General features: G+C 35.1%; 1 protein-coding gene and 2 long non-coding RNA genes across 3 annotated transcripts in view; all 3 read right to left on the reverse strand.

The window, feature by feature from the left end:
• Positions 1-9,545, reverse strand: part of LOC105443099 (mucin-2-like) — a 62,644-nt gene extending 53,099 nt beyond the window's left edge. The window contains exons 1-11 of the mRNA XM_030990896.1: positions 9,442-9,545; positions 9,026-9,127; positions 7,705-7,741; positions 6,524-6,553; positions 5,963-5,991; positions 5,487-5,600; positions 3,983-4,022; positions 2,908-2,943; positions 1,591-1,614; positions 1,040-1,099; positions 266-313 (exon numbers count right to left, since the gene is read on the reverse strand). Coding sequence (XP_030846756.1) covers positions 266-313; positions 1,040-1,099; positions 1,591-1,614; positions 2,908-2,943; positions 3,983-4,022; positions 5,487-5,600; positions 5,963-5,991; positions 6,524-6,553; positions 7,705-7,741; positions 9,026-9,127; positions 9,442-9,528 — 607 coding nt within the window. The 5' untranslated portion in view covers positions 9,529-9,545. The remainder of the gene's footprint in view (positions 1-265; positions 314-1,039; positions 1,100-1,590; positions 1,615-2,907; positions 2,944-3,982; positions 4,023-5,486; positions 5,601-5,962; positions 5,992-6,523; positions 6,554-7,704; positions 7,742-9,025; positions 9,128-9,441) is intronic.
• A 35-nt stretch (positions 9,546-9,580) lies between these two features.
• Positions 9,581-12,526, reverse strand: LOC115926021. The gene is made up of 3 exons (XR_004064926.1): positions 12,046-12,526; positions 11,310-11,388; positions 9,581-9,656 (listed from the first exon to the last, which is right to left on the reverse strand). It is a non-coding gene; the product is annotated as an uncharacterized LOC115926021 (long non-coding RNA).
• Positions 12,527-13,318: 792 nt separating this feature from the next.
• Positions 13,319-15,461, reverse strand: LOC115926020. The gene is made up of 4 exons (XR_004064925.1): positions 15,400-15,461; positions 14,458-14,481; positions 14,022-14,078; positions 13,319-13,371 (listed from the first exon to the last, which is right to left on the reverse strand). It is a non-coding gene; the product is annotated as an uncharacterized LOC115926020 (long non-coding RNA).
• Between the last annotated feature and the right edge of the window lie 247 nt (positions 15,462-15,708).

Here is a 15,708-nt window from a genome sequence, read left to right on the forward strand (position 1 = left end):
ACTTAGTTATTTGCATTTGCACAATCAGATAATGATTTGCGAATAAAATTCCTCTCTCCTATCCTTCAAAAACTTTCTCATTCTTTCTATTTTTCTTGTGCGCCTCGGAATAGCATTGTCTAGAAAGACGGCGTTATGCAAAAGCCTGTTATTATTATTATTATTTATATGAACGTTACGTGTCCGGAAGAATGAAACAAGGAACTCGCGAAACTCGTAATATAAAGAATCATTGTAGTGTAGAAAAACATCAACGTAGTCTTACCTGCGGTGGTGGCGGGCCTTGTCGTAGAAGTAGTGGTGGTAGTGCCTTCTACATGAAATAATAAATACAATCAATAATCAGAATAATTCTTGATTTTGCAACCGTATATGGAACATCTAATCAAGAAACTAACACCCGTCTCAAAACAACTAAAAGTCCCCTGCCCCCCCCCCCCTCTCCTCCCCAAATTTGCGAATTCACGTAAAGCATTGTCAAAGTTCCTCACAATTTTGTGAAACAATTTGAAAATGAAATGATGTGAATTTCTACTTTAGACGGAGTCGCATTCATTTAAATTAACCATAGGGCGGAGATAACAAGTGAACAATCAGCTTAAAAAATGATCAATGATTTACATACAGCTAAAATGTGTAAAATCATCCTCTAAAAAAGGTTAAAAAATAAATATCATCCGAATAATCAATAGATCTTAGCGGAGCTCATCATACCATTTACGACTATTTTTAAAAAAAAGAATTACATGGTGTTACTATTAAAACGTGACATACAGTTAATAGTAAGTACAAAGGGGAAAATAAAAAGCCTGATCTGAGCTCCGCCGAAGAATAAACGTCTAGAGTGGAAAGTTTATAATAAAATCAGATATTTTCTATAGTCGTATATGGAACATTATATGTGTAATATGACCTAAGCTCCTAGGTTGATTTATCACACTTTTGCTCCATACAAAATCCAGGTGATTGCAACACCATGAACCAATAAATCATGTAAAATGTTAAAAGATATTGTTAACACCAACATCTCGAATCCTACCAGACGTTGTAGACGCGGTGGTAGGCACGGGTGGACGCCTTGTGCGTGCAGTTGTCGTATCTATGATACCAAAGGAATAGGAATACAACAAATCAATTGCAAATTGAAACACGCGCTTGACATGTTTGAGCAAGGATTTTGAATATGACAATTGATCCCTCTAGACTTTGTGACGGCGTAAGATCCTGAAGTTCCATGTATGACAATTTGTAGTACAACCATTTGATTGTTTGTCCCAGACTGTCGTCCCTGTTGATGCACCAAAGTCGTTCATATCATGACGTATTATATTTCCCGATGGGGTCGTCATCCAATTAAGAAAATATTACTTCAATTCCTACGATATCATTAGCATTTTCCTTGGAGTAATTGATGGAAAACAAATGTACTGAGCGTTCTGTATCAATTCTAGAGGAGAACATAACTTCTAACAATTAATCTTGAAAAAAAACAGCTAAAACTATTTTCCGGCTCATTTTGTTTCAGACTCCTTTGAATGTATAGCAAGCCGAAACAAATAGTTTCAAAGATTAAAAAATACTAAAACTTACCCGTGTCACCTCGGTTAGTTGTTTCTAGTGGTGAATGAGAAAGAAAAGGGCGTGGTTTTAATTTGACATTCGATCATGCAAACAGTTTAGCTTTTACCTAGGTTATATTTTATCACTCATATTACCGCATAGACATTCTATAATAAAAATGTGTTTGTCAAAATTGAATATCGCGGTAATGGATGTTAAAGCGAGTTGGCACTCATTTTTCGCTCGCGCCTTTGTTTGAAAATTGTATATTAAGGGCACGTTGAACTCATATAAGGTCAACTAAGAAAACATGAGAAGGTTTCTTCTCATCAAATTCATTGTTTTATTTTGATATTTTAAAATGTGACTGCGTTTTGTTGTCTTATCGGGCTAGAAAAACACTGCTTCTTCAATAGCAATCGTAACCTCAAAGTTTTAATTTCCCTATTGGTTCATATTCAAGCTAGTTTCTATCGATCTCATGGATTGCCAAATGTCTAAAAAGAAGAAAAAATAGAAATTCGTTCTTGTGATTAAATGGTTTATGTATATTTTGTCCGAGAAGACAACTTTTTACCTTTCAATCAAATATGAAACAATGGAAATGTGAAACAGATTGATGGCCCTCGAATTTCGACTGCGGTTGCCATTTACGGAACATTTGGATGGCCTATTAAGCACGCACCAGCAATCTTTGAAAGCTCTACTTAAGACCTATGGATGGATATGCTGAAAGATGACTGTGAACACTAAACCACAGGGCTATGGAAAGGTATTTACTTTCTTTATTGTTATGGTCGAATATGACACATCATACGTGTAATCTGACCTAAAGTCCCAAAGTTGATTCGATATAAACAAATATCACAATAAGTCATAATATTGCAAGCTATTATTGGAGTTATTTCATTAACATCCTCAATAATAATAACGAACGTCTAAATCTTTCAATTTTAAGTGATCCATTCCCACATTCTAGCAGTTTTCATTAGATGAAATGAAGGTTTTTTTTTCTTAGGGACACAATGATGGATTATATAAACGAGCATGTCTCAGTTACACTAAATAACAATTTTTTTCGATTCGAGATTAGCCATTTTCCAAGGGAAAGATTCATGATACCTATGCCCAAGTGGTATGATGTAACAATGAAATAATGGCCATCTAGTTCTTGCCTATGGAAACGTGGTGCAGAGTGCACACTCGTCAAAGGCGTGCATTAAAATATCAATTGTGAAACACTGAAATCACTCGCGAAGAGCTTAGTTATTTTCTAAAATATAAATCAGGTCCCTTATACAAGTGTATAATTGTACCTATAACATTTGTATAATAGCTTGAACTCACCTGTTGTTGTAGGAGAAGCAGTTGTTTCCACCGTTTCTGTTTAATATAATACATTTAAAGTGGATTCGATTAGCGAGTAGTTGAACAATATGACAAAATGTTATGCCTCCAGAATCTGATTTTATTATAAACTTTCCACTCTAGCCGTTTATTTTTCTGCGGAGCTCGGATCAGGATTTGTGTCCCGTTGCACTAGTCCATCTGACGAGAAGTTATCTAATTTTCCAATGGGTTAAAATTCCGACTTTGGAATTGAAGGCATGTTTTACTACTTCAGCTAGAAGGGATTAGACCACCCAGCGAGCCAGCGAGGTCACTGTGACAGGTGGCTATCTCATTAACTCAGCTCTCATTTAACATAAGAAAAAGAGGATCATGGGGGACCAACAGGCACCGATTGGGGAAGTTTTCTACATAGAGGGAGCAAGTAGCTACAAGTAGGACAGTGTGCCTTTAAAAAAGGTAATAATATAGTAACATTTAACCAAACCTCTTAAAGACTGGCAGACAATTAATACTTTTATTTTAAATCATTGCCTTCCCACACAAATTGCATTACTTTATCAACTGTTATAATGATACGTTTTGAAGTGACCTAAATACAGAGATCACACTACTGACATAGTGGAAATATTTATATATATTTATATACCGTTCACGAATAAATTATTCATACCCCTACCAAGTTTTGTAGCTTTTGAAGTATGTATAAAATTGATTTGTCCTGACTTATATTTCTTGAGAATGTGACATAGTAAAGCTTAAATCTAAAAGTATTCGACAAAGGCACTAATTCAACCAGTACGCCTTTCATTCTTTAGTTTCGCAGAAAGAACATGTACAAGGGGTTTGAATAATTTAGTTGTTAACTGTATATATATTTTTTACAGATATATCAATATTCGTTATAATTATATCTTGTATTATTATCACAATTGCTATTTGTTGGTGTCATCATGATGATGATCATCATCACCATCACTATTATCACTCTCTTTATATCCTTGTTCAATAATATTTTCAATACCATCATCACTATCATTATTATATTATTTCGAGCATAGGAAATACTCACTGCACTCGTCGCAGCAGTCGCTTGGGTAGTCAACACCAGCCTAGAGAGAGAAGTTAAGAAGGTTATACAACATTTGAACATCTAGCACAGCTCGGAACTACACTGTTCCAATAAAGTTGGGCATAACCCTTGTACCTGTATTCACCAAGTGATTGTCAGAATATGATTTTTCTTTCTTGAAAGCTAATATTTATATTTGTTATCAGATCTGAAAAGCCGTAGGGATTGATCAATAAACGGTATACATTAAGAAGAAATCCTATTGAAATATTAATTTAATCATTCTCTTTTCTTTTTATTACAGGGTACTGTATTCAGCAAATATAAACTCTATTGCAAGAAAACCGAGTAATGTTACACTGTATCGTCACTATCACTTCATGAAAAGAGGGATGAAGAAGAAAACAAAAAATCCAATTTATTGGGCAACAGCGTTTATTACCCACTTACACACACGATACATCATACTGTTTAGGGTTGACAGATGTATGGTTAATACGAGGCACAAACTCTATTGACACAGTCGCTTCGCAATGTATGTTATTGACTGTCATTCATGAACTATCTAAATTTTGCTCCAGCAACAATGAGCTCCGGGATTCTTTTTTCGTCGTAGATAATAGTTTGTATTAGGTTTTATTTACAATCATAAAATATGACATACAAACATCATAACACATAAAGAGACAAAACACTGAAATATTTTACATGGACTATAATAATATATTTGTAAAGCGCCTAAAGACATTTGTGTTAAGCGCTATATACAAAAATAAGTATTATTATTATTATTATTAATTCTAAATCTATAAAATATTTGAATTAAAATAAAGATCGAGTGATCACCCGCTTCAGATCAACAAACAAAGTTGATCAGTTCTTCTTTTAGGTCCCAAAGTAGCTACAATAAATGTATTTATTGTTAATAATGATATTACCAAAAAACATAAAAAAGAGTGCGTCGATATTAATGATTACCATCATATGAACAACACTATATTCCCAGAAACTACAGCAACCAGGTTTAGGTCTGAGTTGAAATTGTGTTTTAGGTAAGGTTAAACGTACTATGTCCAATCTGCAGCCCCAAAAAATGAAATGGTTAAATTCCAACGGCATTTGAAAGATAACACTAATTTAGAACTTCCCTAAAAAAGGTGGGGTTGAAAATGTCTTTAAAAGTGGGAAGATAAAGTGGGAAGATAATCGACTTAAGAGCTATAGAGCCAGTAATTAATAGTCTGATTTTAAGACCATTGTACCGAATGGTCGTACGTTTTATGTTGCGCAAAGATTCAATCAGTTTAATTTTGGCTATTACAAGAAGTGGGTTATTGATGTAGACAAATGCTCATGTACCCTTTACAGCTTATTTTGTGTATGTTATTACCGAATGAGAAAAAAAGCAAGGCAAAGATTACCAAAGTCCCAGATAAAACACCTTTAAGCTCTTTGTAAAATATGTGTACTCTACTTAAAGGGGGAATAAGGAAAAATAAAATACCTCACATCCCACGGAACAGTTATATTCCTCAGGTTTGAATATAAGAACGCCATCATCTTGACACAGCAGGACCATGCATGGTATCGCCATTTCCAGCCGGATAACAGTACCCACCTGAAAAATAATCAGTTTAAATACAATTTCTCAAATCGATTTAAGCGTATTAATTGATATGATAAGTAGTGATGTTGTATGCAAATATGTAGCCCGTTAAACTTGATTTCGTCATCTATTTTCACAGAATTTCATACATTGGAAAAATGTTATCACTTTGATCTGGAACTCACATTAAACAAAACTGCATCACATACTTGAAATATGGGAGATGTCACAGAAGTGAAAAATAAATTGTGCCGTGTTAACTTATTATAGAGCTCCTTTTTTAATGTCTCGATCACTAACCCTTCTTTTTGTTTCGCCCCCCCCCCCCACACACAACAAAGTATTATAAATTCAAACGAAAATATTCAACTCACCGGATACTTTGTGCCGAGGTATACACAGGCTACGAATATTGATAAAGAAAAACAAATGAAAATAAGGTATAAATATTGATTCCACGTGTTGGCATATTAAAAATGACTCATTAGATTACAAAATAATCAATGTTGAAGTTTGAAGATGTAATCGATCAAACACAAAATGACAACTCTTTGATCTAGAAGGATATGTATATTGCCGCGAGGTCGCCTCCAATTTACTTTATAGTAAAAACAGAAAATTAGTTTTCTTTTTCTTTTCAGTTTTTACTCAAACACACCCTGGATATAATCATTGCAGGAAACGAATCTATTTCCTCATTGATAACTACTGTAGGAAAATTGATTTATATTGAATTTTTTACCGCGCAAATGGAAGCGGACTTCGAAAGATACGTCCCAGTGTTGACAATGTTTGTTTCAGTGATAACAACTGTCATATTTTCAATCAGATGTTGCTTAAACAATACCAACTGTGTTTTTTTTTCTATTTTTTACGCTGTTATTGAATATCAGGGTGGACATCCTCTTTCGTCATGATTTCGAATGTTGACTTACCCTTTTCCTCAAATCCTTTAGGTGTGGTAACTAGAACAGAAAAGAGCAGAATAGGATAATATGGATAAACTTTCGTTTCCCAACACAAAAATTATCTCGTTAAGTGCTATCTAAATAATTTACATGCGCCACACTCAAAAGTGGTACTATTCTTTCTTCTTTTTTTTTTTTTTTTTTTTTTTTACGAACGGCCTTTACTTAATTTTTATGTTTCTATTATAAATCTACTGGAGACCATGGTTGTCTTATGGTCCATCAATACCTGAAATGGGACATTATAATATAAAGAAGCATATGGAATTGTCAGCGCGAATCTTCTGTAAATTGACTTATTTGTGCTCATCCGCTCTCGTGGCAAGCCTGCGATCTCGTGCGGTAAACAGTGCGTCCCGATGTTTTATCATAACTTAATCACAATCATAATTAATAAATGACACATATTTGTAAAGCTAAAATCCTCTTTTTTCATTTAATGCAACTCATATGATGCATATTTCATGCATAAGTTACTCAATTTGAAGAGAGGAAACCAAAAAGTCATTTGGCGAGCGGTATCTGAATTTCAAAGAGAAAATCACATTTCCAGAAAGTTCAATTTCTGCCCTTTCTTATGACACCTCAATTAGGAAAAAATGAACCAGGAATAACAAATTTATGTTTGTTTAAAGTAACGCTTTCATTTCCATAATTTGATTAAACGAGTTCGTTCTCACTGGCTGCCTGCCGTAGCAACAAACGGAGTTGACAAAAGACTTAACTCCGTTTCGTTGACGATCAGCAATGCGCAAAGAAGACGAAAGACGATCAGCTATGCACAAAGAAGACGAAAGACTTGATGCATGGCTGATCATCATAAGATTCATAAGCCTCGTAAGAGTTGCATCAAATTAAAGAGGAGGATCCAAGCTTTACAAATATGTGTCATTTATTAATTATAATTGTGATTTAGTTATGATAAAACATCGATAATTCTCGGTTACGTTTTTTCTGGGACGCACTGTATGATAATAAAATGTGCAATTGTTGGTAGGATTTTTTCTTTAATTTTAATACACATTTTATTATTAATATGAGATTGGGGGTTTATATGAAAAGTGTGAACAATAAAGAGTGCAATTTCTTTTTTAACTGAGTGAATTTCTATTAGACGCTACAGTTATTATCCTGTGACTTTGACTTACCACAACCAGTACAGCAGCCGGGAGGAAAGTTGCTTGGCTGTATATATTAAATGAAAAATATATATTAAATGTACATTCAAAATATAACTCCATTCTAAACGTATGTAACATGTTATAGAAAATGGATTCTTTTGAGAGTGACATTACGATTTAGACAACAAATTAAGTTTTATAGAAAAAATGTATACTATTAAAATTGGAAGTAACCTGTACTCTAAAACTTGAACAATGTGAAAGTCCCACTTATGTCGTTTCAGTTACTGCTACAACCATTATCTCTTTCGATTTTTTTTTTTTTGGAAAGGTCATTGCTAGCCCAGTTTGTATGTAATCTTGAGAACTCTGAATATCATGAAGGCATTTGGAAATTATATAACGCTAAAGCTTAATATTCGTTACACTTTTTCAAAAACATTAAAAATTGCCTATTTGTGGATACTGTTGTGAAGGTACGAGGCCAGCTGGTGTTTAATAATTTAATTTGTTTAATGCTCAAGTCACGTGATAGTAGATCTTGTCTGAATGTCTTAAATTGGAGTCGGATGGAGGATAGTAAAAACTGAATGACAGCTTTGGTTTAAATTAGAGGCTTCCAATATGAACATGTGTAATAAATTAACACATTTGCATAGATACATTACATAAATATGGCTTATTTTCGGCTAATAACCCCCCGGACAAATGCTACCCCCCCCCCCCCAGAAAGTGACTCCTTATCATTATTCTAAGACAACTACTGGGTAGATATTTGTCTCTGATGGTAAATGTCCGGGGTAGTGCCTTAGATAGAGAATATTACAACAAGGTCATTCTTCTTTATTCATTTTCATTTTTTAATTTACCATATTCTTATTAGTTATTATGTTTAAAGAACAACTCCTGATGCCGACAGAAAAACAGTTTTTTTTTTTTTTTTTTTTTTTTTTTAGTGTATCCCACCTTCACTATCATTCCTGTCCTGCTAACAATTACACCATTTGCTAAAAGCTTAACAATCACCTATTAAGATAAAAAAATTAATAAAGTGTGAATCGTATAAAATCAACCTCAAAACTTTTACGTAGGGGTCTCATTTTAGCTCATTGAGTTGTCTACTCATTAGTCGCTTTTCGTTAAATGCGATTGTATTCAAACATTTCTCTTTCTAGAAGTAATATTGGAAGCCAGCATGAAGCCCCTAAATCGCAGAACAAACTAGTTTTGATGACTATAAAAATAACTTAAAAGGAGACAACCAGAACAAACACACGTAAAGCACTAACACACTCACACACACACACCCTTCTACACGCGCACACATTTAAGAAAGAGACTTCGTTACCTCACATGGCAGCCTGCACTCGTACTTGCTAGTTGCAAAACCTTCTCCTAGGCATGTATACTCAGTACATGGATCGTCCACATCCTGGTATTTCTCTCCACTCTGTCAAATCAGGAAACATATTTACAATTTAAATTGGTTATGATTACATTTACATTTGTATTTTTATCCTTTATTATATATATATAAATATATATATGTATATAACAATATGTACATATAATTATATTTATGTGTATGTATGCTTATATCTATGTATATGTATATTCATTGTATTTGTGTTTTAGGATATCGAAATTGTATTTTTAAAGTATCATCTTAAATTATAAAATGTCACAATTTAGCCATCCACCTGCAAAGATATATTTCAAGTAATCTTGAATATTGATAGAGATTCCACAAAAAGTAATTTTCACCTGATATGTTTGGTTATTGAATTCACAGACTGGAAAGCAGTCCTCTTCCAGAACACATTCCGTGTCGTTCACCGAAGCCATCACCATCCCTTCTCGGCAGAAGCAACCGAAATCGCACTCCGCATCAGGTGAAGGCGTTGTGCATGGTGTTATCATGTCTTCACAGGTTCGCTGGCAGTCGCAGTTATCTCGGTAAATCTTAGGTGCCAGGCAAGCTGCAATTACATGATATTCATAAAATTAGCAGCACATTGTTCACTACAACTTATTTTGCTCTGCTATATTCAAGTCTTTATCATAGGTTTGAATACTTGACTGGAGATGTGAAGGTCACGGGTTCAAAACCCCGATGAGTCTCTTTTGCAAAACATAAATCTACATTTGCAACTATTCACCCTGGTGTCCAAGGGTGTCGATGTAAGGATTTCAGTGAATGATGATACCACCGGAACGTTAGACTACCTAAAACCGGTGTCATATTTTCGTGATTGGAGTTCCTTGAGCACCTTGTGTGGTGGAAAGAGTGCTAAGATATACTCGATATTATTAGTGTTGCTCAGAAACATCAGAGTAGCTGTCATACATTGGTGTAGAATGGTTAAGATGTAAATAACGGTCAGTACACATCTTGGCTTACTTTGGTCATGTAGTAAGGGTACAGGGCCCAGTTTCGTAAAACTTGTTACCAATAACAAGTTACAAGCTACTGTTATAAGCTACTGAAATCATGGCATCTGATTGGCTGAGAGCAAATGTGGCAAATGTGTTGTAGAAATGTAGCAGTTGTTATAGATAACAAGTTTTATGAAACGGGCCCCTGGTGTATTGGTCTACTGCAGTGGATACGTCACATGGTTGTGGATACTGGTGGGTCACTAATGTCCTTTTCAAGATATTAATCTACATTTGCCACTCTTCAACCAGGTGAAGTAAATTCAGGAAGCAATTTCGTGAGTGACTTTGCAACTTGTCATGACGGCTCAGCTTCACCCGTGGTAATAACACGATACAATGTATAACCCACTTGACTACGGGAACCGGGTGGTCCCTGTATTAGACTTATCGCAGTAAGCACAGTGAGAGAATCCAGCCATCAATGGGCTAATGTGATAAATACCAGTAGAGATTATTTGTATAGTAGCCGTGCTTTACATATCAATATAACATTACATCCATATTTCCATTATCAAATATAATAAGGATGCGTCCTCTGATTGGTACGTAAATAGTAAGGCTGCGACGGGTAGTCGAATGCTCGAGTACCCGCACGGTTGACAACTACTCTGGTACGATTTCTTGTACCCGAATATTCGGCCGCAAACAAAAAAAAAAAAAAAAAAAAAAAAAAAAAAAAAAAATGTCCAGGCCCACGCTTACCCGTGCCAGGGAGAGCAGCATCCGCTGGCATGGTACCGTCGGTAAAAATGTTTCCAAACTCAAGCACTGTCAAACTCACCTTTCAGAAACTGGGACCAAATGTCCAGATTTCTGTTTGGACTTGGAGGACAATGATTATTCTGCCATCTTTGGTTTTTAAAACAGCATTGTTTACTGTTATTATTCTTATTAAATCGGTGCCTTCAACTGCAACTCAAAGTAAAGTTGCATGCGTTTTCAGCGAGCTGCGCGAGGGACCTGAGAAACTGCCGAGTGGTATGGTAGTGGCAAAAAAAGAAAAAAAAGGAAAAAAATCCAAAAATCAAAAAAATCAAAAAAAATCAAAAAAATTCAAAAAAATTCAAAAAAATTCAAAAAAATTCAAAAAAATTATAAAAAAACATGGCTTCCGAATACTCGAGTATTCGCCTGTGAGCCTGGGAGTGTACTCGGGTACCTCATTACACTGTTGTGCTAGTAAATAGCCCTACCTGGGGTTGTTGTCCCCGGGGTAGTAGTAAGTTCGCGGCACTCACAGCATCCGTCATCAGTGTTGACCACTGATTCACCCTTCAAAGAATAAAATGAAATCATGAATAAATGAACATTTACAGAAGAATATGTTTGAGAAAAATAGTGCATCATGAAACGAAAGAAATACTATACACGAAATTAGAATTTATTGGTAAAAAGTGAGCGGATTGTTTTTTTGTTTTTGTATTTCTTTAGTAGAAGCTGTTTTAAAATGGAATGACTAATATGTGAGCGTGGTCTAGACTGCCGATTATGCATTTCGAATTTAAATGAAATTCGCTGTGATTGGATTATAAAATTAGAGATTTTAGTGACACAAAATAAAACTGAGTTAAAAATTGCATAAAGTGGCAAAAAGCTGCCCTAATTTGAATTAATGTCGAGGAAAGTGACCAATGTTTTAACGAATTGTTAAGACGCTGCTATATACATACCACTGCCTATGAAAACCGTTCAGACACCGCATATATGTATAGTGAATGGAACTAAGAGAATAGGAAATCTCCCTCTTATTTTGGTCGATATTTTCCCATTTATTCATGTTCATTGTTTAACTGTTTTAAATTTGTCTGCATTACATGTGAAAAGTTTTTGAATATGACTGACAAAGATGACTACGGGAACTTAAAATGATTTGTAGAATCATGATGGATCTAGTTAAGTCTGTATCGATCTGTTCCAACTCGCAAATACCTGTTCGCAGTCACTAGGTTGAAGGTTGCAGAATGTCCGTGTGCACATCAAGCCAAAATTTTGGACACACATGCATCTTTCGCAAGGTCTTGTCACAGAGTCACCGATCTGCAAAGATAACAAGGACAGAAAAAGAGAGTGAGAGAATGAGAAGAGACAAAACAGTCTGAGCTTTGGTGTAGAGTTAATTTTCTTTTGTTTACACTGGACCGTTATGGCGTTAGTAATTCTTTTTTTTAAATACATAAAAACAAGTAACCGCAGTTCCCGAATCAGCCAACCCATCATTAATAACATATTTTGAAGGTTGATTCCAATATCGGCTGGGCAAGGCATAGGGCACTTTTTAACTATCTTTAAATATCAGCTAAAATGGTGAAAATTGTGTGAAATGTGGTCGAAGAACGCGCAAGGTATTGGCAGACCGAGCCTGACAGGGACTGCGATGTGAAAGCTCCGACTACGGCCCCCTTTATCCCATATATACGAATGGCGTCACTTTTAAAGTGCACGTGCACATTTTCTGTGTAACGCCCAATATGAAATAGAGCCATAATGAATTGTTGCAGTAGGAAAGAGAGATTAGGAATATCTCTAATTTTTCACAATATTTCCTTCTGGTATTGCTCGTTAATATATCTTAACTGATCATTTATCAGCGATAGCTCAGGTGGTAGAGCAGTGGTCTCGTAATCCGGTGACCCGGGTTCGAAACCAAGTCGATGCGCTAGTGCCCTTTGGTAAAGAATTAATCCTCACTACCAGGTCCCTCGAAGAGGACCTAAATCCGTCGACCGTATGGTTGCTTTCTTACAAGCATGTATGCTTTCTTTATAGCAGTCAGGTGAAATAACCATCACATCACAAATTTATTTGTAAGTCGGAACTGATGATATCAGTCACATTGTGTGTGTGAGCTGGTAATAACTAAAAATCTGTTTGAACCTTTCATCTGCCGCAGGTAGCGATTCGCAAGTTCGCCGGCTTGACATGGAAGTCGATCGGCAGGAAATTTGTATTGAGTACGAAAGCTTGGCTTAAAAACCCTCCTCTAGCCTTAATTACCCGAATGACGAACTGTTTTATAACCTGCATGTAGGTGCTATTTATTGCGGGAAATAGGCATATCATTCGAGGGACACATCCAGGATTAGGGATTGCAAAAACTGACTATGCATAATAATATTCATATTTATAACTTTTCTGATTTCATATTTAATAGATAATGCGGAGAATGTCAATCTACAGCTTTTGACAAGATTATGATACGTACTGGATAGTTTGCAGATGTGATGTTATCGTAGCACACATATGGTGTTGTAGTGCCTGCAAACAAAAATACACAAAGAATTATGTACAGAGTCACGCATGAAAAATTATCATGATAACATATACATCTTTATATTGTTTACAGTGCTTAAAATCATTGATCCGTATTCAGCTTGTTCAGTTAAGCACGAACTTGGGTCTAAGATCACGGTTAACAAATTAAAACAGTTTGCATTTCGAGATAACAAAAATTCGAGATAAAAATAATAATAATTGTTCGTGCTGAACAATGTCACTTGAAGAAAAATGTAAACTTTAAGTGTCTCGTATAAGAGGGAGAAGTATCGTTCGATTTTAATTAGTTGATCAAATTTAAAGCATGTCTCCATTGAAATGCATTATTTGACTTATTTAGCGAGGTTGAAATGCAATAGAAAACTCCAAACTAAGAAAACAAATATTTGCTTGGGAATCCGCCGATTGATGAACACGTTTCACATGTGTATTCTGAAGTATCAAGTGAATCACATATATTTTCATATCGCGATAGTCATCCATATAGTGACTGTGATATTCACATACAGATTATGTAATTTCACGTTACTAAACAGTTTACTCCGAATAATTACGTTACATCAAAGACTTTTTTGGCTAGCAAATACGTTTCAATATGGACATAATGGAGAAGATATAGGATGGGTACTTACTCGATTGAGTAGTTGGAGTTGACTCCGGGGTAGGCCGTGTGCGTGCAGTTGTCGTGTCTATGACAACAAATGAGTAGAAATACAAAAAGACGATTGCTTATTGAAAAATACACTAGACACGATTGAGAATGGGATTTGAATGTGACGATTAACCTTTAGACTCTGCAACCAGAAGTTTCTATCCAGAAGTTATATCACTTTGATTCCTACAATATCATAAACATTCTGCTTCGAATAAATGGGAATAAAACGTTTTTAAGACGTGACATTCACTGAGCATTTTGTATCAATTCGAGAGGAGAACATATATTCTAATAATAAATGTGGAAAAATGACTAATCAAAAGTATTTTCCGGCTCATTTTGTTACCGACTCCTTTGAATGTATAGCAAGCCTAAACAATTACTTTCAAAGTTTTAACAAAACTCGTACGTACCCGTGTCACCTCGGTTAGTTGTTTCTAGTGGTGAACGAGAAAGAAAAAGGTGGATTAATAATTTGACATTCAAACATAGAAAGAGTTTAGGTTTTACCCAGGTCTTATTTTGTCACTCATATTATTGCATTGATATTGACTAACATGTTGCCGTGGAATGAATTCTATAATAAGAATGTGATAATTCAAAGTAAATATCGAAGTAATATATGTTTATGCCTCTTAGGGACACTTTGAATTTATATTATGTCAATTAAGGACATTTTGAGGAGGTTTCTTGTCATCAAATTCATTGTATACTTTTTCTCTTCTTCAGACGTGTCTGTGTTCTGTTGTCTTATCGTGCAAGGAAATCAACAAAAGATTGAAATTACACTGCTCCTTCCATAGCAGTTGTAAGCTCAAAATTCTAATTCCCCCTATTTGTTCATATTCTTGCTATCGATCTCATGGATTGCCACCTCTCTATTATTATTTGTATGTATAGAAATTTGTTCTTATTTTTAAATGGTGCATGTATATTTTGTCCGACAAGACAACTTCTTATCTTTCAAATGAATATGCAACATTTGATATGCCAAACAGATTGATGGCTCTCGAATTTCGACTGCGGTTGCCATTTACGAAACATTGGGATGGCCTATTAAGCACACACCAGAAATCTTTGAGAGCTCTACCTAAGACCTATAGATTGATATGCTGAAAGATGTCTGTGAACACAAAACCACAAGGCTATGGAAAGGTATTTACTTTCTTTATTGTTATGGTCGAATATGACACATTATACGTGTAATCTGACCTGAAGTCCCTAAAGTTGATTTTGCACATTCTTGCCAAATATTTTTTCAGGTGATTGGAACACTAAAAATCAGAAAATCAAATCTTTAAAATTATGAAAGACTTTCTTCTTGTTTTTTTTTAAACAAACATCCCGAACCCTACCAGGCGTTGTAGACTCGGAGGTAGTCTCTGGGGCTGATGTGGTAGTTGTTGAGACGGTACCTAAGCGGTAAACACGAAACAAAGAAAATATATTGATACGAGAATAACCATGTTTTCTTCTTCATAGATTTGAACATCACGTTAGATGTTTTCAAAGGCATTTCAGGGGTCTATCTGAATTCTTTGAGGCATTATGCCTTAAGAAAGTCTTCGGACTGGTACGATACGAAAAGAAAAGAACAACACAAGAACGATATTCTTTTTTTAAATCATGGAAATGTCTAGAATGTTATGTTTTTGCTAGTAGTA

This window comes from Strongylocentrotus purpuratus, unplaced genomic scaffold (genome assembly GCF_000002235.5).
Source record: "Strongylocentrotus purpuratus isolate Spur 01 unplaced genomic scaffold, Spur_5.0 spur5_scaffold_19, whole genome shotgun sequence".
NCBI classification, from domain to species: Eukaryota; Metazoa; Echinodermata; class Echinoidea; order Camarodonta; family Strongylocentrotidae; genus Strongylocentrotus; species Strongylocentrotus purpuratus.